The sequence below is a fragment of the Rosa rugosa genome, chromosome 5, assembly GCF_958449725.1.
Source record: "Rosa rugosa chromosome 5, drRosRugo1.1, whole genome shotgun sequence".
In the NCBI taxonomy this organism is placed as follows: Eukaryota; Viridiplantae; Streptophyta; class Magnoliopsida; order Rosales; family Rosaceae; genus Rosa; species Rosa rugosa.
In genome coordinates this window covers 11625313-11652239 of record NC_084824.1, presented here as the reverse complement: position 1 = coordinate 11652239, position 26927 = coordinate 11625313, and the positions used below count along the sequence as shown (strand labels likewise).

Genomic DNA, 26927 nt, shown 5'->3' with positions numbered 1-26927 from the left:
AATCAGTTCCAACCCCTCAACTTGCGGACTGAAACAAACCTGGCATAAAACCCCATGAGATTGCAGCACATATTTAGAATAAGGACATTCTTTGCAGAGATGCAAAGTTGTTTCCCTACTACCTTCACACAAAACACACAGCTGCGAGTCCAATGGAACTCTCCTTGAGTCTAGTCTTTCCAACGATGGAATAATATCATGACACACCCTCCACATGTGTATTTTGGCTGAGTTACGAACATTCACCTTCCAGAGCTTTTGCCAAAACCTGATAGTCACTGGCAGATCACAAGGAACAAATCTTGACGAGCCTTGCACAGAACTACTATAGGTAGTTTTGACGGAGAAACACCCGTCCTTAGTTAACTTCCAAACCAATCTATCTTCCACCACACGCTGACTCAACGGTATCCTTGAAATAGCCTCCACCTCCTCCGTAGAAAATAACTCTTGTAGAAGAGGAAGATCCCAATAACCTGTTTCAGTAATCAACTCATTAACTAGAGTTACAGTCCCCACGAAACTAGACCTTTCAGCAGGTCTTCCATCAGGCAAATCCGGTACCCAACAATCCGAGAAAATGCTCACCTTTGAACCATCCCCAATCTGCCAGTAAGAATTAGCCTTCAAGGTGTCTCTTGTCGAGACGATACTTCGCCATGAGTACGATGGTGAAGCATGAACCGGAGCAGACCAAAAAGAATCCTCCGGAAAATATTTGGCCTTGTAAATCCTAGCCACAAGAGAAGTTGGATTTGAGGCCACTCGCCAAGCCTGTTTTGCTAACATAGCTGAATTAAACGTAGACAAACTACGGAATCCTAGTCCTCCTGCTTGCCTCGGATTACATAAAGCATTCCAAGTCTTCCAATGGATCTTCCGCTTATCTTTTGTGCCACCCCACCAAAATTTTGCGCACATTTGTTCCAAATCTTCACAGAAACCATTAGTTAACTGAAACACACTCATGGCATAAGATGGCAGAGCCTGAGCAACCACCCGAATAAGAATATCCTTCCCGGCTCCACTGAGAAATTTACCCTGCCAATGAGAAATTTTTTTAGCCAAGTTCTCCCTAATATACTGAAATGTAGCAGTCTTCTTCCTTCCTACATAAGTTGGAAGGCCAAGATAACGTTCATGAGAATCTACTACTGCCACACCCAACAAACTCGATATCTCCTCCTGAATCATGTTTGGAACATTCTTGGTGAACACCACCGAACTTTTATCAAAGTTAACTAATTGACCCGAAGCTCATCCATACGTCTCAATCACATCCTATAATTCATAGCATGCCTCCAAAGAAGCTTGTGCATATATCATACTGTCATCCGCAAATAATAAGTGATTCACCGAAGGAGCATTTGGACATACTGCAATTCCGGGCAAAAGACCCACCGCCTGCTTCTGTTGTAATAAAGCAGAAAATCCCTCTGCACCAATCAAAAATAAATATGGTGACAGGGGATCCCCCTGCCGCAAGCCCCTACTCGGAATCACCAAACCTCTTGGTTTACCCCTAACCAAAAAAGAATACCTGACCGTAGATACACATTGCATCACCAATTCAATCCACTTCTGGGCAAAACCTAATCTGCTCATCACCTTACGGAGGAACAACCACTCCATACGATCATAAGCTTTACTAAAATCAAGTTTCAAAGCCATACAACCCTCATTGCCATCACGTTTATTATGCACAAAATGCGCAATCTCGTTGGCCACAAGAATATTATCTGTAATCAAACGCCCAGGTACAAAAGCGCTTTGGAATGGTGAGATCAAATCTGGCAATACCAGCTTCAATCGGTTAGCTATAGCTTTTGAGCAAATCTTGTAGATAACATTACAGAGAGCAATAGGTCTCAACTCCGACATGTGCTCCGGATTAGCTACTTTAGGAATAAGACAGATATGCGTAAAATTGATTTGGCGAAGTATCTGACCAGAATGCAAGAAACTGTGACCTGCTGCTGTAACTTCAGGACCAATCATCTCCCAGTAGTGTTGGAAAAAGATGGGAGGCATCCCGTCCGGTCCAGGTGACTTGGTAGGATACATTTGAAACAACGCAGTTTTGATCTCCTCATGAGTATATTGCGCACACAACAACTCATTCATATCTTCAGTAACTAAAGGCTGAATAGCATTCAAGGTGACCTCCATGGCCTCATAATCCATCTCCGACGCCGTAAACATCTTAGAGAAATAGGATGACACAACTCTTTCCATGCCAGCATCATCATCACACCATGCCCCTGTATCATCATACAAGCCGTTCAAGGTATTCTTCCTCCTCCTATTCGACGCTTTACGATGAAAAAATCCCGTATTTCGGTCCCCCTCCTTCAACCAAGTTACCCTAGAACGTTGCTTCCAAAAGATTTCCTCCTGCGACAACAGACATTGTAAACGTTCCATCAAACGTTTCTTCTCATCTTGCACCGCCTCTGTACTAGCAACATCCATTAACTCTTCTAACCGTGCGCGCACCCCCAACATCTGCTGCTGGCGACCCCGATACACTTGCCTCTGCCATTTATCTAAGTGCATGCGTGTATGCGCAATCTTCTTCGTTACACAGTACATAGGCGTACCTGTAACATCAGTATTCCAACCCTCTCTGACCACACCCTCACATTCATCATGCTTAAGCCAGAAGGCTTCGAATTTGAAACGGTGGTGTCTGGGTCTAGTTGCCAAGGGAATCATACTTGCCTGCAGTAGGATGGGAACATGGTCTGAATCCGACGGGGGTAGATGGCGCAGCCTTGAGTAGCCAAACAGATCACACCAGGATGGCGTACAAACTGCCCTATCAAGACGTAACTGTGTACAAGAATTCCACCAGGTTGTCATCGACCCCATAAATCCAAGGTCCAAAAGATCCCCATACCCTAGTGCTTCACGAAATCCCCTCATCTGTCTCTCAGAACGAAGAGATCCATCAATCTTCTCACTGCTGTTCAATATTTCATTGAAATCACCTATCACCAGCCACGGTAAAGAATCAAGATCACTCAAATCTCGAAGGAGTTGCCAAGAAAGATCCCTCTCCGCAGTACATGCATATCCGTAAAACCCCGTAAGTCTCCAAACTGGCTCATCCGGTCCTCCTCCAATCTGTAAGTCAATATGATGATTCGAAACCGTCCTCACATTCACCGTGACATCATCATTCCAGAACATAGCTAATCCTCCAGATTGACCAGTACTCAAAACCTCCTTAAACTGTTGAAACCCTAGGGCACGGTGCAATTTCTGGAAATCTTCAATACGGGAGATTTTTGTCTCACAAAGGAAGACAATTTGGGGTCTGTTTTGAGAGATAAGATCTTTCAAAGCCCTCGTAGTTGTATCATTGCAAATTCCACGGCAATTCCAACTAAGCACATCCATTCTTATGGACGGTCAATCGTCGTTTTCTAGAACCCTAGAAGACGAAACCCTAGGCTAGAGAGCGCTAGGTCAGAGTCAGTGTTTTTGTCCTAGAGCAAACTCCTTAATATCACAAGATTAAATACTTTTATAAGTACATTTAAATTACATAAAATAACTCAAAAATAATGTTTTAAATTATAGAGAGTCTAATCTCGCTCTTTATATTTAAGAGCGAGATACCTAAAAGTTATAATGGAGACTCTGAAGAGTCTAGTGCAGCTGCTAAATATATAAAAAGTTATAAGAGTTGATAATCTAGGTCATCTCTCGGAAAAGGAGTTTAAAATAGATATGACAATTGAGTTGTGAACCTAAGAGCATCTTTAGCAATACTAGCCATTTTTTAGTTAGATTTTAGCTAAAGTAGCTAAAAAATCATTTTGGCTAGACACTTTAGAAATACATCTACACTAGTGCTCTATATTTTATCTAGTTTTGAATTTATATTATTTTTTAAATGAAGATTAAATACTTTAAATGTACTTATAAATTACATAAAATAACTCAAAAATAATGTTTTAAATTATAAAGAGCCTCATCCTGCTCTCTATATTTAGAAGCAAGATAGCTAAAAGTTATAATGGAGAGTCACTGAGGAGTCTGGTGCAGCTGCTAAAATATATAAAAAGCTAAACACGTTCTCCAAAATTGCTAAAGAGCCAAAATAGAGAGTCTGCTAAAAATATTCTACGTACAAAAATTGACAGTTTAACTAAGAATTAAATCCCTTGCTCATCATACATATGCTCAGGCTGAGATAAGTCCGTTGTGATCCTGGTTTGATGAGGGTGAAGCAACTCTGGAAGATGAGAATCTTCTTAAGTCTCTCTCAAAGTCTCAAAATAAAAAATTGAAGGCCAAGAGAGATTCATGAGATCCTTATCCTACCCGTAATCGGACGCCCATTGTGCGTCTTGATCTTTGATTCAATCAGCTCTGCTTAATCTTACTTATGTTTGGTTGCCTTTTGATTTAATTGTTTCTTCTAAGAGGTCTTGGCTTCATGTCCCCCCTTATGTGCTATCTCTTTTATTTAATAAATTATTTCGATCGTCAAATAAATAAAAAAACTAAAAATTAAATCTACAAGTAAGAATTAAAAGTTTATATTAAGCAATTATGTACATAATTATATGAAGCTATTATAATTACAATTACGAAAATGAAATATAAGTGATCTAACACTGCACTTTTAGGTGTAATTGATCAATACAAGTCATCCAACGATGAAAAAATGATATCTCTTTTTGTTAGTCCATACGGAGAATTGATTTGTTGTAACTTGTACCATACTACCATAATATTACCAATTTGTATGTTATATGCGTTACTTGAAAATTAGACTTTGCTGTCTTCATATCTCATGTCACTTGAATCCAGGAAAACAAGTAACATTTGATAATAGAAATTGATGATCAACGTTTGAAGGAAAATGCATGGAACATAACAGAAGCTTTAAACCTAATATTGAAATAAAATAAACAATAATAGAATACACAATACGAGACACCCCCATTAGACTTTCGGTAATTACTGTTACTGTTTTGCTGCACAAAGAGCACTCCTTTCTCTTTTTTTATGGGCTCTATAAATAAATCCCCCCACAAAGCTTTGATTCCTTGCTTCCTTGCTTTGTAGCAATTTGCAATTCTCTCTCTCTCTCTCTCAACTCAGTCCCTCTGTCTCTCTGAATCTTTAAGGTCCAACTACTCCTGCTTTTAAGTTTCAACGACCCCAACTCGATCAGATCAAAGCTTTTACTCTTTTGCAAATGGCGATGTGGGCTCTGCTTCATCTTCTCACCACCGCCCTCGTTTTCTCTTGGCCATTGACACCCGCCACTGCAAACTTAGAAGGTAAACCTGCAACAAACTCAGTTCATCAAAGCCATTCACTTGCTTCATTGTGTTCTTATTAATGAAATGAAACAGGGGATGCTCTCTTTGCTTTGAGAAGAGCTGTCAAGGACCCGAACAATGTTCTCCAGAGCTGGGATCCAACCCTGGTTGATCCCTGCACTTGGTTTCACGTCACCTGCGACGGCGATAATCGAGTCACTCGACTGTAATGACTCCACTTTAACCATTTTCAAAGTTTCTCTTAAAGCTTTGTGCTTATTGTCTCTGTTTTTATTTTTCCTTAAGCAAGCAGTACAATAATGACTCATCCCGTTTCTTTTTTAGAGACCTTGGAAATGCAAACCTGGTCGGTAGTCTAGTACCTGAGCTGGGCAAGCTCGAACGCCTTCAATATCTGTGAGTCTAACAATTTCATTTATTTTTTTTCTTTATGTATTTTATGGGAGACGGAGAGGTTTAGTCTGAACCTGGTGAAGGGTTTAATTGATCTGACCTACCTCACCAGCCAGAGAGTCCGTCACCGTCAGATCATGAATTTTGGAATTAAATGTCGCCGGCATTTATAGTGATGCTGATAGAGAAATTGGTTGTTGTGCGCTGTTATGGCGTTTTTAAAATTTTAGGGAACTGTACATGAACAACTTGACTGGTTCTATACCAAAAGAGCTGGGAGGATTGAAGAGCCTTGTGAGCTTGGATCTCTACCACAACAACTTCACTGGGTCCATCCCTTCCTCGCTTTCCAACCTCTCCAATCTTAACTTCTTGTAAGCAATCCCTTTCTTTGCTCTTTGTATTTTTTAAACAAATAAATGCATGACTGTGACTAGTGTGGAATCATTTTTGGTCACTGTTTTCAAATGTTTAAATCTTAAAATCTTGGTAACCGGTGTCAAACTCCGTCAAATTATCTTTTCCGGCTTTTCCTTTTCGCCGTCTACTTACGAGATTAAAATCAGAATTTAGCCAAAGCAGACGTACCATAAACATTTTGATCCATTTAGCTATCGGAACAGAAAAGACCTCACATGATGTTCAATGCAGGCGGCTAAATGGTAACAGACTGACCGGAACTATACCGAGGAAACTTACAAAACTCGGAAGCCTCAAAATCTTGTAAGCCTTTCACTACGCAATCTCCAAATGACGTATTCACCATTCATTAGTTCTGCTCATTAGGTTACGTTGAAAACTTGTGCAGTGATGTATCCAACAACGATTTATGTGGTACCTTCCCAACCTCAGGCTCCTTCTCCAAGTTCTCAGAAGAAAGGTAATCAACTACCATACATACACAAATTCAGAAGTTTGTTTTATCTCATTGTAAGGTTTTGATTCTCAGTGGATTGTGTATGTACTTGTTTGTCTGGATGTAGTTTCAAGAATAACCCAAGATTGGAAGGACCAGAGCTGATGGGATTTGTCAGATACGATATTACAGGAAACTGCAAATGATGTGTACCACTCACTACCAGGATGCAACAAAGTGTTGCCAATTCCACCTCCATAATAAAAAATCCCAACTATATTTAAATGTAAACCTTTTGTTATTCGGAAGCTTCTAAACATCGTGTTTCATCAATATAAATCCTACAATTTTGTACGAGGAAGCCTTCGCATTAAGCATAGAAAACTACCATCTCCATGTTAGGGGTGCCTTTTCAATCACCCTCCTCTAATACCTACTCCTGGAGAATATGCACTTATTTGTGAAGTCAGTTTCAGCCAAGCATGGATAAGCTGATGATTATTTTTACAGCATATAGATACAAGGAATGAGCACAGAGCAAAGCACTAGTGCACCTAAGGGATATGAGTATTCTTAGAGAAACCAAAAAAGATAAAAGCTGTGTTATAAGCCAGCCTCATGATTCCTGAAACACAACTTACCTCCGGACTTGAATTAATTCTTATAGTCGATTGCTGAGCAGTTGCACAAATTACTTAACAGCCATTTCTTATGGAATTTCAATATTACTATGGCCAATATAAGTGATGTGGGGGGGATGTGTTCTAAGTGGAACAAATGAGTATTAACTATTAATTGATGGGGGAAAAGAAATTGCAAAATTTCTCAGATGATGGAACAAATGGCTAGTAATTATACAATTTAAAGCCACATGCCGTTATATAAAAGGACTAGCTAGTAAAATTGACCCCAAAAAAATGTCATGGACAAAAGGTATATTTACAAATGTGCACCTCTGGGGGCGGATGAGAAAGCTTTTTCCACCACAACATTTTGTTGCCTGGTTAGAAACAAAATATCGCCAAAAATGAAATTAATCAATCTGCACCTGCATTCAAACAAATATATAGCCACTTAGAAACAAGAATATACCAGGTCTCAAACTCGGAATGAAAAGAAAAAGGAGCAAGTTACAGTGACAATACACTTCTGTCATTAAAAGTACATGTTGGATTCATGTCCTCTCTCGAGCCAACAAAAACCAACATATGTTGATACTTGATAATAATATTTTACCAACTTAACTATCTTGAAGCTTTATCTATAATCCAATTCATATATATTAGTCCATAGGAGTTTTCAAGTAAAGAAAAGCATAAAGTATTATTACTACACAGCCTCACAATTTATGTTTTACTGAAATGAAACAGTATAAATGGCTCATATTACCTCTAACTTGAACAGCCCGGACGACAATCTCAGAGCTGGTTTTATGATTTCTTAGGTGTGTTAGATAAGGCTATTGGACTCAAAGGAGGTGAAGCAACATCTTCAGACTTTTCAGGAACAGGAAAAGCCTCCTGTGGTTCAGATACATGCAACTCCGTCACTCTAGAACTACTTGAGGGTATAGAGAAACTACGAGGGATGATCTGAGGAGGTTTTGGCAAAGGAGCAGCTGTCGGTGACAACGGTGGTTTACTTGTAGTAGATTGCATTTGTGCTCTGGGCGCCAAGGGGGCTGAATGGCCAACAAGAGGTCTTGAAGACTTAGAGGTTAAGCCAACAGGAGGCCTAGGAAGCTCATGAAGCTCACTTATTTTAGGCGAGGACATAAAAGTAGGAGAAGCATTTGGAGATACTTTAGGCGATACTGATGTTGGTTGAGGTATTGGATTTCTCAACAGAGGTCCAGAAAACATTTGGTGAGATCCCACTGACACAGGCTTGGAAGACGAATGCTTACCTGTCAGAGGACCAGAAAATGCCTGTCTTTTTATTTTTTTAGAATCAAAAGCAGCCAGGGGATCCATCCCTAAATACACCATATGACCTGCAAGAGGAGGGGGTAATCGATGGGATGCAATATTATTATTGCTCTCTCTGAGGACTGACTGTGCATTTATTACTGTTGGTCCAGCAGCTTTCTTATCTCCCATGATCTTTTCATTATTTGGTTCCAAGGGTGATGAATGCCACAAATTCTGCTTTAGGCCACTTAAACTTGACTGTACAGTTTGGGGAACTGAATTACCGGGTCCAGTAGAAACTGAATGGTTTGTATCAACAGGTGTGGGTAGTACATACGAGTGGAACTTCCGGGACAATGATGGCTGCATGTGTCTCATTTTTTCAGCGCGGTCCAACTTATTTTCAGGAAATAGTGGGGCGGATTGGCTGACTGCCCTACCCTTAAACGAAAATGAATTCCTGCTAAGTCTGTCCTGCAAATAGGCAGAATGATAGGCATGAGAAGAATAGCAAGATACAACAAATTAGAAGCTAGAACATCTTTAAGAAGAAATTTATAAAGATTCTTGCAGGAATTGAGAATAAAGAAGTCTTCAGGTTCTAGGACTGCATAATGAAGATGTCTATATTTTAGTATGCGCCTGATGTACATAGATACAAAATGCAAGAGCAACCAGCCAAGAACTAAATTAGATTAGAAGACTACATTTCAATCTGGATCGTACATGATTATATAACTTCTAACATCTATATGTAGTAATTTGTGTGATTACACTTTAGGCTACCTTCTTCTCTTGGAATTTATTCAAAATGAACTCAAATCACAATCTTTTGTTATATGAATCCAACTGTGAACTATAGTGCATTACAAAGAGAAGACTAAGTGCATTATAATGGATATCTATTAATGAACAAGTAAATCGACAAAAAAAGCGGATGTTTACCTTCATAGCTTCCACACTGGATATCTTGGGAAAGGTGAGGTCCACCTGATCCGACTGCATTATCATTAAATCTCAAATCAAAATGACATAATATATATATGTCAAAATGTTACAGAAAATCAACAATAGGACAGCTAAGGCACAAAACAGTAGCCACAGGAATGAAATGTTTCGAGTTTACATTAATAGTTCAGGTCCAAATCAATGTGTCGCGCACAATATTCTACAACTTGTAGAGTTAATACACATACATCTTACTTAAAAAACACGTTTCATATATAGCCATTTAAACTTTCTTTCGCGTCTTTTAGCCATAGCTGTTTTAAAGTTTTCTTCTTTTTCGTCAAAAGCTTTTGTGCTTTCATGCAGCATAGATACATGGATGACTTATTAATGTATCATGTGCAAAAGTACATGGTTCTCCAAACATCTCAGATGCATATCAAGGGAACAACACTGTTTAATATAAGCAGAATGAATTGTAGTAAGAGTGTAAGACCTCCATTGAGCTTCGTGTTGTAGAAAGATCTGGCTCTTGCTCATTATGTCCATAGTCAAAGCTTAATTCTCCATCATCATTCACAAAAGAGGAATCATCATCATCATTATCATCATCGTTGTCACCATCCCCTTCATCATCTAGCCCATTGAACTTGTAATCAATATGCTGCTGTTCGGTTACCAATTTAACATGTGGTTCTACTGCTTCAACAGTACTAAGTGCCTTCTTGAAGAAGCACAACTGCTTAAGCACAAATCGAGAATAAGAACCCTTGGATAAAAATGAAGAAGAAGAACAACAACAAAAAAAAAAAAAAAAAAAGAGGAAGAAAAAGGAGTCACAAACCTGAGCAGCATGATGCCGAGCTGCCTGTGTGAGCAGACTACGAGATTGTCCTTGCTTCAGAGATTTCAACCGGAAAACAAATAAACTTGCCTCGTCATCATATTCATCACGAGCAAGTTGTATTTGCTGCACAGAAAAGGTCTCTCCTTTTCCACCTCTTAACCTCCCTTTTTCTTTCTGTCTTTTTAACATATACTCATATACATCTCTGCACATAATGCACCACATGAGAAGACATTCATCTGAATGAAGACATACAAGGTGTATTTTTATGATAAGGTATAATGTCTATAATACCTTTTCTCATCGCATTGGTTCTTCATCTCCTGTATCATCATGAAAGGACACACATCATTAACTTTTATACAGACAAATGAGATGTGTACATAGAAACAAGAAACCCTATCTAAAACGTTTGCTGTGCAAATTGAAGTATTTGAGAAAGATATTCACATTCTAAACAACAGAATTATTACTTGGAAAAACTATTTACAGAAAAGAAGAAACGCGAATTCACAATAACCAAAACCCCAGCCCAGGAAAAGTTGTAAGGAAACAATGAAAAAAGGAACAACAGACATGAAGGAACAAATGGTTAACTGAAAAAAAAAGGTTGGAAACACCTATAGCAATGCATAATTTATGCATTAGAAAAAATCCAGTAGAACAATTTTATAACTTCATCAGATCATTGAGTTCAAGCAAACGTACCTCAACTGTTTGAAGTTCATTGAGAAGAGATTCTGATGGAACTGCGATAGTCTGGAATATATGAGAGCGCTGCAAAAATTTAAAAATTATTAGTAGAACAAACTCAAGGAGAGTTTTCATAACCATCTCATATGTAAGTATATAACAATAAAATCTCACATAGCTATCAACAAGTTTGTGGAGTTCATACTGCAATTTCCCTAGCTTTAGCAGAACTTTACCTGCACAAAATTTAGGTTGGGGTAGATCACAAAAGAGAGTTAATTTTTCCCAATCGTGATATATCAAATTCAAGTGCAATATGTTAGATAAAGAAAATAGCATGAATCTATTACCATATTATAAATACATACACAAGCATTGATACATGTATAATTACATTGCTTTTAGTGCAAAGAGAGGAATAAGGTAAGAAAAATGGAGATAGACTAAAAAAACATTTGTATGCTGCAATACTTCAAAAAACCAGGTAAACTGGCTGGATTGGATACCCGGTGCATATTAGAAAGAAAATATATATCAAAGAAAATGTGGTATTAAAGTAAAATGTAAAGAACCAAACCTACTTGAAAAGTTAGCATTTAATAAAAGTGAAAGCATCTGAGATATAGAATGCCAATAAAAAATAAAAATAAAAAAAATAAAAAAATAAAAAAATTAAGGGAGGCATAAACAAAAACATAAATAAACGGAAACAAGAAACAGTATTACTCTGACTCCCAAGACAGATCCAAACAGCTAAAGTCCTAGAACTTCCATGCCAAATATGTTTCTAAATCAAATTTGAAGAATAACAAATCACCAAGAGAGCCTGATTTCAACACAATGCCATAAGTGACTTGGATGCCAGAGACGATCCAAACACTATGGTGCCTATGACACCAAGGTAACAAACTCGGTCCTAAGTGAAGCATGTTTAAACAGTACATTACCTCTTACTTAAAGAAAACTTGAAATAGAAGCATTATAGAGTTTTAGATCACTTTACCACCATCTTCATCATCATTTAATGCAGTTTTCTGAAGAAGACAAGCACCCATTTCCCGCAGTGACTCTGAAAATTCTACAAAAAGAAAATTGCAATCTGTAAGAAAATTCTACTTGAAAGCAAACAAATCGCAGGAAGATTCTCAAAAGAAAAATATCATCTTCAAATTACTATGCTAAGAATCACTGTCAAGAACTCAATCTCCAGAATAAGGTACCAGTTATGTATCAGCTTAAGCTAACAACCCTGTTTGTTTTGTATATGAGTCCAAGTGATGTGCATTATAGAAGTAAGCGAATCTACTGAGCTCTTATGATTGAAATCACAAAGTTCCTTCTTCAGTGATACACAGCACGACTATAAGCCATCAAAAGAAAGTACAATACAGAGATTTTCTTCCAAAATAAAAGGGAAACAGCTGAAAAACAATACCATAAGCGCTATTTGCTGTCGCTGCAGCTGCGGAAAGTAAGCTATCATAGCAGTCCCTCATATCTTGCATGTCCTGCAACAACAAGCACCAGATTAATCACACATAATCAATTGCTTTAGCATTCGAAAACAAGCACCATCAGCTACACTGATATTGACAAAATTATCCACAGAAAAAGCTCAAATTGGCAATTATAACACAATTTTCAGCTAGTAATTTCCGATAAGATCAAGGTCAGGATCCAGAGGACCTAATCAACCGACTCCGGCCGTTGTCAAAACCCTACAATTCTATCTCTACGCCTCCGCACAGTGAAAACCAAATTCAAACTAAACAGAATCGATCGCTTTTGTAAAACGAGCAAATCATAAAGTTGTTCAGCTTTTCCTGAGCAAATGAAAGAGAAGAGGAGACGTGGTACCTGAGAAGCCTGAGCGAGCTCGTCCAATTGAGCATGCGGCTGAAGATCGATCCGGTGGTCCTTAGCTTCGTGCTTGTGAAGTGCGAGACCTCGCAACTTTCGGAGAGAGGTCTTCATTGTCCTCTTTCTCTGATTCAACGGAGATGAAAAGCCAGAAGACGAAGACGAAGACGAAGACGAAGAGTAAACCTAAAGGCTAAAGGCTAGAGCCTGGTCTGAGCTATATGTCTCTGTTTCTCTGTGAAACCAAATCAATAATCCACAGCAATCTAATGGCTAAAGAAGAAGAAGAGTAATACGAAATGAACGAAACGCTTTCTCCATTTCTCTGTCATTCCAAGCCTATGTAATTGCTGACCTGATTAATAATAATTATTATTATCAATCATGGATTATTTTTGTTTTCGCCAAACAACCAACAAAATCCGGTCAAATTATTAGTTTTTTTTTTTTAGTTTCTAAATATTAAACTGATGCAGCGCTGTTAAAAAGATAAAAGTCTCGTTGACCGTTTTCGGTCCACTGAGAAAGCTCATTTTTACTGCGTAGATACTTTACCAATTTTTATTTTACCGCGTCTCAAACGCGCCCCAGTAGTCTAAAGTTACTTTGTCGACGGCAGTGTTTACGGTTATTTTGAATGTTTCCCAAATAGCGGCGTGCACGCGTCCAAGTCAGTTGGTAAAAAGGCAGCGGCGAATGGTAAAAGTAATAAGAATCGGAAAGAGAGATAGACCTTCTTTAGGTCAATAATGCGCGTTTCTTAAGGCCCAAGTCTCTTTCTATTATTTCCAAGAAGCTTGACGATCGGTCTCCAAGTCTACCCCATGATAGGTATGGGCATCTTGCCATCTTTTCATATATGAAAAAAAAAAAAAAATTAATCATTTGTGAAAGTAACCGATAGGAATGAGATCTTGGTCAATTTTAATTTGGTAAAGTTGTAGTAAGCACATCCTAAAATCTCCGTGTTAGGAAACATAAGCATCACCGTCCATGCCCTTAATTGTGGCAGGGATGTGTTAGATTTGATTGTGATCAAATACATAATGACATCCTAATATCAAATAATTGTTGTCAACTTGTCTTGTTAGTGATGATTGGGATCATGTTTTGGATACATAATTTGTGACCTCGGATAAATCTACAAATATAACCTTTTTCTTTTCTTGGGTCCAAAAAGATTACATTTTGTACTTTAATCATTGCAACACAATATCATTAATGGTAAACCGAAATTCACATCGTTGGATCTTCCTTCTGATAATCTGACCTCGAACTTTCAGATCCATTTCGTGCCGAAGATTAGGTTCAAGGAAGAAGATGAAGGTTATCTTTCTAACTCAAAGGAAGAGATGAATGTCAATCGTAATGATTCCAAGGCAGTATCATTTTGAATCAAATCCAAATTGCATCAAAAAATGATTATCCAAAAGTTGAAAAGCTTTCAAATTTCGTAAAGGTGGTTGTTGGGACGATCAATATACAAGAACTAGTCATCTGGGTGGTCCAGCGCATAGCGGAACTAGTCTCCCAATACCAGTTAGATATTGCTCCTTTCTATTTGGTCTCCAGTAGGATACTACCTACCAGGTTTCCACTTACTGATAAAGAAACAAAATTATAGCTGTATATAGTTCACATTCAGCAGCTCCTTCAAGTTTCAGGCACTGACCGAAAAATCTTAGCAAGTTCCAGGCAGTACAGAAATTATGAGGCTCTAACAGTCTAGCACAGTTCAAACTTAAACAGAGTTATTCAATCACGCTAGCGGTAAAATAGCATTTTAATAGCGTAAAAAACGCATCAAGACAAATTGCAACAGTAAAAAGACACAAATCATACTACATAAGTTTATAACAGACAGCATCTAAGATTTGCTCGAGGGATGGAAATCTCTGTAAATCTGACAGAAACACAAAACTGGAAAATGCTCAACACGTATTTCATCGAAAATCAGTAACTCACTCAATTTCATAGACATTTGCCATTGATTACAAATGTTTTCTTCTTGTTTCTCATCTTTTTATCGCTTGTTTCAACCATAAGTTTCTTGAGAGTACATATCAATCAGCATAATAAACTAAAAGACACCAAAGTGGACAAAAATCATCACAAAATAAACAATGAAGCTGCACCATAAACCTCTGTGGAATAAAATTTGTGGTATTTCAGTAGATAACCCTGAAAATGGCTTCCAAAACCCAACAGGTTTTAATGTTGACAGCCACAAATATAAACGACTAAACAGAGTCAAAAAAAATTCCTCGCTCTTGTCAATGTCCTCCAAGTTATTTGACCGAGCAGTTCCTCCTCACATAGGATGATCTCCCAGTTATTTGACAAGCAGTTCCTCCCCACACAGGATGAGAAGAGAAATAATGTACAGTCTCTGTATCTCCTGAACAAAAAAATATCAACAAATAAGAAAATAAGAAAATTTCTTAATTAAAAGCCAAAAGATTTCCATGAACCATAGAACTCATAACTGATGATATGATACCACAAAAACAAATTTTGTGGTGCAAATAAATACAAACCATAAAACTAACCTCGTTCCGGAGAAGTTTCTGCATTTAAGGGGTAAATTTAAGCATTTGCAGCCAATGGCACAGATCTGTAGCACGCTCTCTTTGCAGCACGAACAATATCTTCAATCTGTAAAACCAATTGACCAAGAACCATAAGTGGCAAATTAACCAACTGTAGACAATAACCAAATTGGAGAGAAGAAATCCAGGGATTAAATAGCTAGCTAGTGCACCTATTAACCACCATCGAAGGTAGTACAACCTTATTTGATGGCAGTTCAGCTATACACCATACACAATAATTGACACCAATTTATAAAGATCAGAACTGAACTCACCTGAGGAACAGCCAATCTCTCCAAATTGGCTGCATAAGGCATGGGAACATCAGCCCCAGCAACCCTCTCAACAGGCGCATCAAGATAACCAAAGCTCTCCTCAACAACAGATGCGCTGGTTAAAGTACACAATAGAATAAGTATACAAAATGCCGACAAATCACTCATTAGTCAAACATATTTCAGAGAAAATGCAAAGGGACAGACCAGATTTCAGCACCAACACCATGCTGAGGAAATCCTTCTTCAACTGTTATAAGTCTGTTGGTTTTCCTGACTGAAGCGTTGATGGTGGCCCTGTCCAGAGGACGAATTGACCGCAAGTTTATGACCTGTAAACCAGCAGATAGTCAACACTGTCTCTATTACAAAGGGTACAAAGCAGGAATTTGTTGTTACCAATATAAAAATTTACCTCAGCATTAATTCCCTCTTTAGCAAGAATCTCAGCAGCCTGAGACCAAGAAATAGAATTAATTAATAATTATAAGGGGTGATACAGGAAATGGCCATCCATACAGGGAGGGAGGGAGGGAGGGAGAGAGATTGTAGAAAAGAAGTGGCCAGAGAAACCTCTTGTATGGAGTTGCAAATGTAAACTAAACGGAAAGGATTGACTAAGGATAGATTCCCATAAAACCACTGATCAAGGGCAACAGACTTTAAGGGATATGAAGCATGCAGGCAAAACAGTAACACAATTTTGAACAATTATACGAGAAAACCAAATAACTTGAAATATAACAAACAATGTTTTCGTCGACTCAATTCCAGTAAATCTGTGGAGACAATATTCAAGGAAGCAACTAGGCCCTAGTTGTCAAAAGCTTCAAACTCTATCAAACTCTTCCTTTACTTTATCAACTAACACTATCATACATCCTCACTACATACACATCATCACGGAAGTCAAAGGAGGTATAGAAAACAAACCTGTAGAGCATAGCCAACCATTTTTGAGAAAGCTGTAATGGTGATATCCTTTCCTTCCCTCTCGATCTGTATAAAACCAAATTATGATTAGAATGCAACTATCAACGATAGAAGACACAACAAAATTGATTAATGGTTGGATCAACTATCATCTTTCTGATACGATTCATTAGCTTAGAAATCACCTTAGCTTTTCCTATTGGAAGGCAAAAACTGGAATCAAAAACTTCGGCAGAAACAGGAAATGATTCACCATATCTGAAAGACAAATTTGCATCAAGTTGTCAAATGTTTGACATTATGACAATCAACAAGAACTCAAACATAAATAACAAAATAACAAAAACCCTTGCAGTGTGTTACTTACAGCAACTCATTTTCAAGAAAAACAACAGGATCAGGGTCCCTAATGGCAGCTTTTAGCAGTCCACGAGCATCTTCAGATGAATAAGGGGCCAAAACTTTCAACCCAGGGACAGCAGCATACCATGCTGCATAACACTGGATAAAAAAAGCATATCATCAATTGTCAATATTCATTCCCCAAAGTAATGCCTCAAATTGCTGTGATGAAAGCATAGACCACGAATAAAGTTACATATGAAAATGCCAATTAACAAAAGTAGTTAAGTAGCTAAATGAAAAGGGCCCGAGGAGCAATTACCTGAGAGTGCTGGGCACCAACACCAGCAGCAGCACCGTTTGGACCTCTGAAAACAATGGGCACATTTATTTGACCAGCAGACATATAATTTGATTTTGCAGCAGAATTGATGATATGGTCAATTGCCTGCAACAAAAGCCAGAAGTGAGGTTTTGATCACCAACCAGAGAAAATACAGAATCCTTTCAAGAAAGGTAAATTGGACCTAACGATCTAGAGGCTCAATGAGCTAAGACTGAAGCTAACACAGCTCAAACGTGTTTAATGGAAATCATTATTTTTAATTCCACCTCAGAGAACGAACATCCAACATCCTTCGACAATAACTCCCTCACCCTCTCTCTTCCTTTCTCCATCCTTTGCCAGTCAAGCATTGACATGCCTAGTTGCTTAAGGTGGGACCTAGATAGCTCTTTCAACCACCAGTTTGAAAACATGTTCAAGTCTCAACTCAATAAAATAGAGTCTTATGTCAACTACTAACGGTTAAAAAAGGCATTAGGTTACAGCGCCTGGCCTATCATTAGTATAGCTGATGAGAACATAATCAGTCATATAATACAGTTGATGAAGACATCAATCATATTCACATTATTTTTTTTTTTTTTTTTGGAACCACAACAAGCATAGGAGGATTTGGTAGTTGGTACAGTGATAGTGCTCAAAGTGAATGAATGGCAATAAACAACATCCAGTGTCAAGATGTCAACTATAAATCATTATGTGCATTAAGAAATCCAAAAGAGAAATCCTCAAACCTGCATTGAGAAGTTGAAGGTCATGAACTCTACAACAGGTTTCAGACCATAGTAAGCAGCACCAACTCCAATTCCAGTAAATCCAGCCTGCAAATTAAACGAGGCCAATCAGCCACTGTCACCAATCTAATAAAACAGACATTCCCAACACAGAATGATTTAACTAATTTTACCGAACATAAGTAGCAAAGAGAGAATTTAAACTGGCGTGTCAAGTAACAGGAATCACCTCTGTGATTGGGGTATCGAGAACCCTCTCAGGGCCATACTTATCCAGAAGTCCTTTAGTTATCTATATACATTGGAGGATAAAGAAGACGGGTAAGTACACATATGTTCTTGAATAAAATGAAACAAAAAACTTCAAATGTGTTTCTTTCCATGACTAGTTCTAACCTTGTAAGCACCTTGATACTCCCCAACCTGCAAACAGAACAAGCAAAGATCAAGGTCACGAAAATAAAATTGGTTGGGTCTCATATCAACAAAAACAGAACCTATCCATGTCTCCTCACCTCTTCACCCATCAAAAACACTTTCGGATCGGCGGACATTTCCTCATCAAGGGCAGAGTTTAGAGCATCCCTCACTGTCATCTGCTGCACAATTCAAAAAGAAAAAAAAAAGAAAAAAAAACAAAATTCAGTGCCCCAAAACTTACGTGACCTAGCAGAACTACATATAACCCCAACAAATTGGGAATCTGATACAGATTGTACAACTATACAGGAGCAACTAGAATCGAAAACACCAGTACCTCTTTTGCAGAAGATGAGAAACTTCTCAATGCCGACGCGGCGGGGCGGATCCTCTGCAACTGCCCCAGCATCTGAGCCACCGGAAAATTGTCCAAACGAATCAAATCAAGCAACTCTTCCACACAACTATAGAATATAACTGCAGCAATAATAGGGTGTTGGTGTTTACCGTAGCAGATGAGGTTCCAGCTCCCAGTTTTTGCCTTATAATCCCCAACATCTTCGTCTATTAAGCCTCAAAATCACAGAGAACACTGGAATAAACAAACAGGAAGATAGATTTAAGAAGTGAAAATTTTCTGAGCAGATGAGGAATAATATTATTATTTACTTCATGTATGGAAGATTGGAAATAGAAAATCAGATCGTAATTGAGAGCGAAATGGAAAAAGGGGGCCTAGGGATTTGGGAGGAGAACGAACCTTGACGACGGTTTGGAGTTGGGATCGGATCGGCGAACGTGGAGTGAGCAGCAGCCACCACTTTCAATTGTGTCGTTTTAATATTCTGTATTTTGTGCCCTGCTTTGGACCTTTTTATTTATTTCATTTTCTATTTTTGGTTTTAGGTTTTAAAAATTTGGTATTCCACGAAGTACTGCCGGGTTAGGAAAAAATTAATGTTCATTTTTGTCTTGCTAAAGATACTATGCACCACGAATGTGTATTAAACTTAACCAAAATTAGGGAAGATTAGAGAAGGAAGATGCATATGTAACATGCTCATATAGACCTTACATATATATAAAAAAAAAACTGTGGTTCAATAATAGTACAACTCTATAATCAAGATTAGCAAAACAAATGTGTAGAGTCTAATAGAGCATACTCAGTTTCCATTCAAGATTATCTATTTCAAGATTTTTTTTTTTAATAGACCAAGTTGAGATCATTTCTTTTATTTGATAGACTAAATAATAAGTGATTTTAGTAACTAAATTATGTAATTTGTCAAAAAAAAAAAAACTTAAAATATAATGTTTTATTTTTTTACAAAATGTAATATTTAATTTTCGGAATGTTCATTGTACCATTCTTTCCAAAATCCAAACAATAGCATCATTTTTTTTTTTTTTTTTGAAAAGAACCCCACCTCATTCTCACCCTTGATGGGGCTCGAACTCCTGACCTCTTATATATGAGACCAAAGCCTTACTACCCCACCAAACACACACACCCCCAAACAATAGCATCGTTACGTCGGGGCAAAGTGGCAAACGATTTTTGACTCTTCAATACGAATTTGTATTTTGTGATTTATTTTAGTAAGAATTAAAAGAATAAATCGAAAATCCTGATGCGTCTTTTTGTTATATTGTTAAATGACGTTGACTGTCCCAAGTGGCAGTATATTGAACAAGGTAAGGTCGTAATTATTGAGGCCCACAGGGTTATATACGTCAAGTGTCCCGGTTGGCAGTCAATTATGGAAGCTAGAGAGAATACGACACTTGGAGGCGCGGACAAAGGTTTACACGTCCCTTTTCAAAAGACTGCTAATGAAAATAGACAATTAACGTTTAATTAACTAAAAAACACGAATTAGCAGGAGTAGGTTAGCTTAATCATGCAAAGTAGGTTTGGTAATGAAAATGGTTGTGGGTGGGACTCAGCTACCAATAAGGCACTGTTTGGTTAGGAAGAAAATAATTAAGGGAATTGTTGTGGCCATCCATAGTGGAGGAGATGGGTCATGACTCATGAGGAATCAAAGATCTTTGTTGTTACGGGGTCCACCCTAGCCTAGTAGCTCGGCTTTGATTAATTAATCCCCAAACACAGTCTTCACCTACCTATAATTGTTGCTCTTGTTTGGTTGTAAAGGCACACAGAAGTCCATTTTTGACCTAAAATTCTTTGTTGACTATTGTGATTGCAAAATTACTTTTTACTGTCGGTCTAGTAAGTATCAATAGTATCATTGAAATGTCACATTCATATTGTTCCACCAATTGTCATTTTCTCTAGATTTTCGCGACAGTCTTCATCATCGTGAATGGTGGTTTTAATTTTTTCATGTTTCATGTACTTTTGTTTTTCCTTTTTTGATTCCATCATAAATTTTTTTAGATGCTACCTAAGTTGGTAAATTTATCATTTCGATATCTCATCATCTCACCTCCACGATTCTACATCTTTAATATATATTTTTTTTTTATGTAATTCAGATGATCAGTTTGATGAGTTTTTGTACGGTCATAAATATCATAACAATATAACATGAGTATTAGTTGTTTGTTCTTTGTGATTTTCGTCATTATTTTTTTAACAACAATGCTCGCAAAGTTGTCATATGATGCTTGACAATTGATGAGTTGATTGACAATGAAGGTGACAGTGATTATTTTCCTTGTATTGATTTAGGTTTTGTTGTACAGCTTACCACGAACATTCTTTTTTCTACCTAGACTTTTGTTATTCATATACTTGGTTAATGTCTATTGTTCTCTTTGGAAATTTTGAGAGAGTAATGGCACAGTATATAAATTTAAAATTAACAAGATTGCGTGCTTTGAAGTATTATTATCTTCTTAAATGTATTCTAAAAACAAAAAAATTATGCGTTGTGTAGATATTAACTAAGGTAGTTACTATCATTTATTATGATATATTAATTTACTTAGTGTTTTGTCCCAAAATATATATATATATATTTTTTTTTTCCTAGTCTAAGTAATTAAGAAGGTCACTTAATTTCAATGAGACGGTTTGGCCGAGTGGTCTAAGGCGCCAGATTTAGGCTCTGGTCCGAAAGGGCGTGGGTTCAAATCCCACAGCCGTCAAATTTAATTTTTTCATACTGTCTTATTTTAAATTATCTTTCTCCTTTGGGCCAAGTTAAATAGTTTTCTGGACTTGGACTGTTTTAACGTAACTGACTGTCAGTAACCTTATTGGTATTAGGCCCAAAGCAATGCAGGAGTTGTATTGAAATTCTCTCGAGAACGTCAAACAAAACAAATTAAAACTTATATTCTTTTTTTTTTCGGCCAAAAATGACCGAGGGAACTATTTGTAAAGTTATCTTTTACGTAACACCATCACTCTCACACAATTTAAAATAGATAGATAAAATCTTCGACTGTGTCTTGAGTTTTCTAATTTTAGTAAATATAATACCTCATTAGTCATCACCAAAGCAAGATCAGTAGATCACATTAATATTTCATCTGTATTAATCGCATCTAAACTCCGAAACAAACTCTTGGCTTCAGAATAAGGGCTTAGGGCTCAATGTACATCTGCATGTAGTGCGCTAAACTGATTGAAGCACTTTATATTATCAACAATCATAATCAATTTAAATTGTCTTCTTTGTCAATGAAGGCTCATCAGTCATCACGATCATCATCATCATCATCATCATGTGAGAATTTGAGCCTATTTGCCATTCTTTGTGGCGATGCTTAGTGATCTCATTATCTTTCTCTTTGATTGACTGCTTGCCACAGATTAAGTTTAACGGACTCTAGAGATTACTAGAACTTGCTCTTGTACTGGTCGAACTTTTATCAATACATGTCCCTGATTTCGGAAAGGATAAAGGCACCTAGGACATTCCACCATAGCCAAAATAGCATGTGTCCCCATTTGTGTACACAAGATGTACACCCCCTAGTTTAACCCCTTTGAGCCTACATTCAAACCTTTTTCTTTCATCACCATTAATTTTCCTAACCCTTGAATCTTAGTATAGTTATATCCCTACCCTTGTTCTAAGGATTTAGTGGAGCTAATTCATGAGACAGACAAGATTTTGAAGGCACTACCAAAGAGATGATGAAAAAAAAATAAGTGTGGGGGAAAGACTTGTCCATGAAAAAAAAATGTATGCCGAAAAAAAAAAAAAGAGAGAAAAAAGTGTATGGCAATAAAATAAAATAAAAAGAAGTATAAGTATTTATGGATTTTAGTCCCCCATTGTGGATAAGGAGTTTGTTTTGAAGTGAAGGCCTAAGTACGATGAATTTGGTCTTTGTCCTATTTCACAAGTGTTCGAAGGAATGTTAGAATGAAGCAAGGGTCCAACACAATGACATCCAGCCCTCAATAAAGACACACAAGAAGTTCAATGTTGCAAGATGCCTTGGTGACTAAAAGAAGACGTCTCAATACTTCAATGAAGGCTCCGCTATGTTTTTAGAACACTTTGTGATTTTCCCTTACCCTTTCATTTCTTTAAACCCCTAAACTTTAGCCCCATTACAACCTTGAAGTAAGACCTCTTTGATCCTTAAGATGGGCAGCATTTGATCTGTGGAGATCGGTTACAAGAGTTAAGCATATGGTTCGATCCGTTTGGCAAGTAATTGGTATCTTTCATGAGATCGAAAAAAGAAAAAAAAATGCATAAATTTCGACATAGCCTTTCTTTCTTTCTTTATATATGTGAGCTTTTTGTTTATCGAAAATATTATCTCTCACATATATTTGAGTGAAAAAGCTTTTAAGCATTAGCCTTAATCTGAGAGAAGAAAGAGTGGTAAATCCTGTGAGATTTGAATCATACTTGTTGGATACATGCTGAGCTCCACCCATCACCATTGTCACCCCCGTGTTTTACATGTTTATATGTGGAATATATGTTTTAATTAACTCTTGAATTACTCATGATTGATTATTAGTTGCGTGCAAATCTTGATGCAATGAAAGTAAGAGATTTCTGAGACAACAATGTTGAAGGCATAGTCTGCTTTGAGTCTTTATTTTATTTTCTTTGTTTTGATTTTGCTAAGGGACTAGCAGAAGCTAAGTGTGGGGGAATTTGATAGGAGCATAAAATGCGACAAATATAATGTGCAATGCTTTACACTTTTCTTAGCTATTTCCTTTAAAAAAGTCAGTTTTAACTCTATTTTCTTTTTAGGTAGTTCGTGAAGTAGTTCAAGAGAAATAGGAGCTTAAAGGGAGCAACGAAGCCATGGATCATGAAGTACTGATGTAAAGGACCAAGTTTGATCAACCTTTTGGCTGGAAATTACAAGGGAAGTCCACGGAAATCGTTGTGCAAAGCAGAAAACTGCAGTTTCAGAATCAGCTTTCTGGGAACGGTTTTGAGGAGCAATTCTTGAATTCTTCTAGCTGCACCTTTGAATAAAGGGCCAGTGATCCTTAAAGAGATGATGTTATACTTTAACTACAGCTAAATAACTGGTCAGAAGCGTCAAAGAGGCAGCAGGAAATCAAGCTCAAAGTAGGCTTCCCGATAAGGCAGAAACTGTCAGCTTTTCACGAAGCTTTTTGGGAGATCTTTTCCAGCGACTTTCTTGGAGTTTTTCCAGAAGGTTATTGATAATTCTAGAAGATATGATGTCATAGAACACGTGGGAATCAAGAACCATCCAGAAACTTGTCAAGACAAAGTCGTTCCTTGTCCAAGAAGGAAGCTTCAGAGACAGAAATTGAATCCTAGTCAAAACAGGACAGTTTGGCAGAAATCCTCTTTGGACGGATTTTGGGTGCATTTTTGGAAGGTTATCGCTACTGAAAATATTAAGGAGAGTCCTAGAATAATTCTACAAGATTATGACAAGATTACCAAGGTTTGAAAATCATTTAATTTAGCACCAATTAAAGGAATCCTCAAGCAACTAGGGAAGGTTTTCAAAGCATTGTTGAAGAAGGAAACTAGGGCTGCACTTCTAGCTCCTATATATATTGAGCTTCTGCACACGCTGCAGAGGACGACCACGCCTTTCACCTTCTCTTCTATCTCTCTTTCTTATTCATCCGCCATCATCTTTTTCTTCTTTTTCTCTATTTGTTTTATTTTGGTTTTCAAAACAATGTGTAACTAACTCTCTTTTTGTTAGGGGAGAGGTTTGAAGCCCCAATTATGTAGAACATATGTTTGTTTAAATCTAGTTTCTTGATCTTTGGTGTGAATTGGTTGTTTATTTCTGCTTGATTGAAAACTTTTATGTGTTTATGTTCTTTGGGTCGACACTTAGGATATATGCATGTAATTGGAGCTAGGTTTAGAAAATAATTCACCTAATCGTCTTGTTTTCTAATCCACAAGTATGCAAGGCTTTGGACAAAAGCTGATGTTTTAAACAATTAGAAGAGCATGCTAGGTAGGCGTTCCACACTAGACTACAACTCTATAATCAATCGTTTCCATGAGATCTTAATGCTTCAAATATGTTAACACTATATGTGTTGTTGATAGGATAGCGTTCTATACCTTGATTGCATGTTTAATAGGCTTAGCTATTATGCGTTCACGTAGACTAAGTAATTAGGGAAACATTAATAAGGGACATGATCTGCTCCGACTTGTTTCTTGGTTGATTTCTGCTCACGCCTTAGTAATTGAAACTAGGTTAACTTAACATTGTTCGAAAGCAATTGGTGGTGGATTTCCAAGTCTCTAACATGTTCTCCATCTTATTTTTCTCAAACTTAAAAATCGAAATTGCTTTCTTTGTTTTGTTTTCCTTTTATTTTCGTAAAATCTAAAAATCCCCAAAACATTTATTTTTCTTTTCTTTTTTTATTTTCGATTGCTTCTTCTCTTCTTTCCCCTTTTCTGCGTTTTTCTTTTTGTTAGTCTCTTTGTTTGTTTGATTTGTGTTTAGTTAGTTTGTTTTTATTTTGTGTGATTAATTTGTTACCCTCAATCCCCAACTTGAACGATCCCTACTTATTCTATACTGACAATTGACATTCTTGCAGGGTTAAGTTGACCGCTTAATTTTGCGTATCAGCCCTTCCTCCAGCAAGCCAACGCGACGGTGCCAGTAAGCCGCCAACACCCAATTCTTTACTGTGCTCAACAAGACGCTCGACTCGCCATCTATCTCGGCCCCCGGCTCAATCAGCCCCTCAACGGAGATTATTGACAAAACGTCAGCTACACGGTCATCAAGTATAAAATCAATCACGCTTACCCTTTCTACTTCGTCGGAAAAATTACAGAATGAAAGAGGAAGCAAAAGCTGTGGGAACCCAGCACACTTAGATCTTCTCTTCACACCCAGAGAACTACTTTGGGCACCTATTCAATGTTCCTTGATCGAAATCAGCACCCAGTGCATATCATCAATCACTCACTTAACGCCTAGCTAGCGCACATGCCGAGTTTGTCATTTCAGTTCCTTGGCGGTCAATCTTCTCGACCTTCACCTCATCACCTTAACGCAGCTCTATAGCAAAACCAGAGAACAAGATAAGTTTTCAAACCACGTTTGAACATGTCTTATGTGCTTCTTATTATTATAATGGTTTGGAGCATATTAACAGTACAATAAGTGCATAGCTTCTAACAAATGTGGTATGCTGTACTGCAATATAGTATTTGCTATGCTTTACTTCCTAAATGATTTGATATGCTTTAACTACTCAAAGATAAGCTTCTCTTGTTTTTATCTTTCTATGGTATAAAGCATAACGTGTCTGCACTTAAGCATAACTATTGCCTGCTGCCTACACGTCCTAGACCAAACATGTCATCTAGGAAATTGAACACATACCCTCTACCATATTTATCTTCGTGGGAAGACCAAATTACAGTTAGCTGCTGTTTATCACTTATGTTAGACACGTTGGATACAAGAATACCACATCCTGCAGTATATGCCTATAACATAGTCAGCTATGCTCCAATTATCATTGCAAATTAAATCGTGCATAAGACAATTCTAAGGGCATGCTTGATGCTTCTTAAACTCTTTTGTTGTTTATGCTTTGCTATACACAGATAAGCCACACACACATTACAAACATGTGGTTATCTGGGTGTATGTGCCTAAGTAACTTGTCAACATAACATCACTTAAATTGCTTACCTCAGATATTCAAATATTGTTTCACTCAATACCACTACTAATTAAACTCCACATTACTGTGGGTTTATGGTCATTGATAATTAATCACAGTTAGAAAGTGCATCTTTGCATAACTTGTGACCAATTTGGTTATGTGCTAGCATTCTAGCAACCGAGTATTCATTCATACTTTGACACAATTGTGCTTCTTGTATGTATGATTCTTATGCCTATCTAATTAAGCTTAATATCTCATGATCATAATAGAATCACACTTCATTTTTAGCTTCACCTAATTCAAATGGGATTCAAACGTGCGTCTACGCGAGATCATATATGGAATTCCAGCCTTGACATCCACACATGTTTA

At 37.4% G+C, this 26927-nt stretch overlaps 3 protein-coding genes and 1 non-coding gene across 5 annotated transcripts; 2 read left to right on the top strand and 2 right to left on the bottom strand.

The window, feature by feature from the left end:
• Positions 1-5056: 5056 nt before the first annotated feature.
• LOC133708487 (leucine-rich repeat protein 1-like) lies at positions 5057-6907 on the top strand. The gene is made up of 7 exons (XM_062133954.1): positions 5057-5300; positions 5376-5508; positions 5628-5699; positions 5927-6070; positions 6348-6419; positions 6505-6576; positions 6680-6907. The coding sequence occupies exons 1-7, from the start codon at positions 5216-5218 to the stop codon at positions 6756-6758; spliced, it is 657 nt and encodes a 218-aa protein (XP_061989938.1). The 5' UTR covers positions 5057-5215; the 3' UTR covers positions 6759-6907.
• Positions 6908-7321: 414 nt separating this feature from the next.
• On the bottom strand, positions 7322-13164 carry LOC133708485 (uncharacterized protein At2g33490). Its single transcript, XM_062133953.1, has 11 exons — positions 12808-13164; positions 12386-12458; positions 11954-12028; positions 11125-11186; positions 10966-11034; positions 10552-10580; positions 10255-10462; positions 9907-10149; positions 9408-9461; positions 7942-8936; positions 7322-7600 (listed from the first exon to the last, which is right to left on the bottom strand). Exons 1-10 carry the CDS (start codon positions 12922-12924, stop codon positions 7983-7985), a joined length of 1884 nt encoding a protein of 627 aa, XP_061989937.1. The 5' UTR covers positions 12925-13164; the 3' UTR covers positions 7322-7600; positions 7942-7982.
• A 1752-nt stretch (positions 13165-14916) lies between these two features.
• On the bottom strand, positions 14917-19367 carry LOC133710108 (pyruvate dehydrogenase E1 component subunit beta-1, mitochondrial). Of its 2 annotated transcripts, none has more exons than XM_062136100.1 (16): positions 19212-19367; positions 18959-19043; positions 18789-18860; positions 18547-18630; positions 18428-18454; positions 18261-18323; positions 18032-18118; positions 17274-17399; positions 16977-17110; positions 16795-16867; positions 16610-16675; positions 16092-16130; positions 15884-16008; positions 15677-15791; positions 15360-15465; positions 14917-15208 (listed from the first exon to the last, which is right to left on the bottom strand). In XM_062136100.1, the coding sequence occupies exons 2-15, from the start codon at positions 19007-19009 to the stop codon at positions 15397-15399; spliced, it is 1131 nt and encodes a 376-aa protein (XP_061992084.1). In that variant the 5' UTR covers positions 19010-19043; positions 19212-19367; the 3' UTR covers positions 14917-15208; positions 15360-15396. The 2 variants fall into 2 exon arrangements, with proteins under 2 accessions (XP_061992084.1, XP_061992085.1); XM_062136101.1 differs by having other exon boundaries at positions 18547-18627.
• A 2124-nt stretch (positions 19368-21491) lies between these two features.
• On the top strand, positions 21492-21571 carry TRNAL-UAG (transfer RNA leucine (anticodon UAG)). Its single transcript has one exon. It is a non-coding gene; the product is annotated as a tRNA-Leu (tRNA).
• Positions 21572-26927: the final 5356 nt, after the last annotated feature.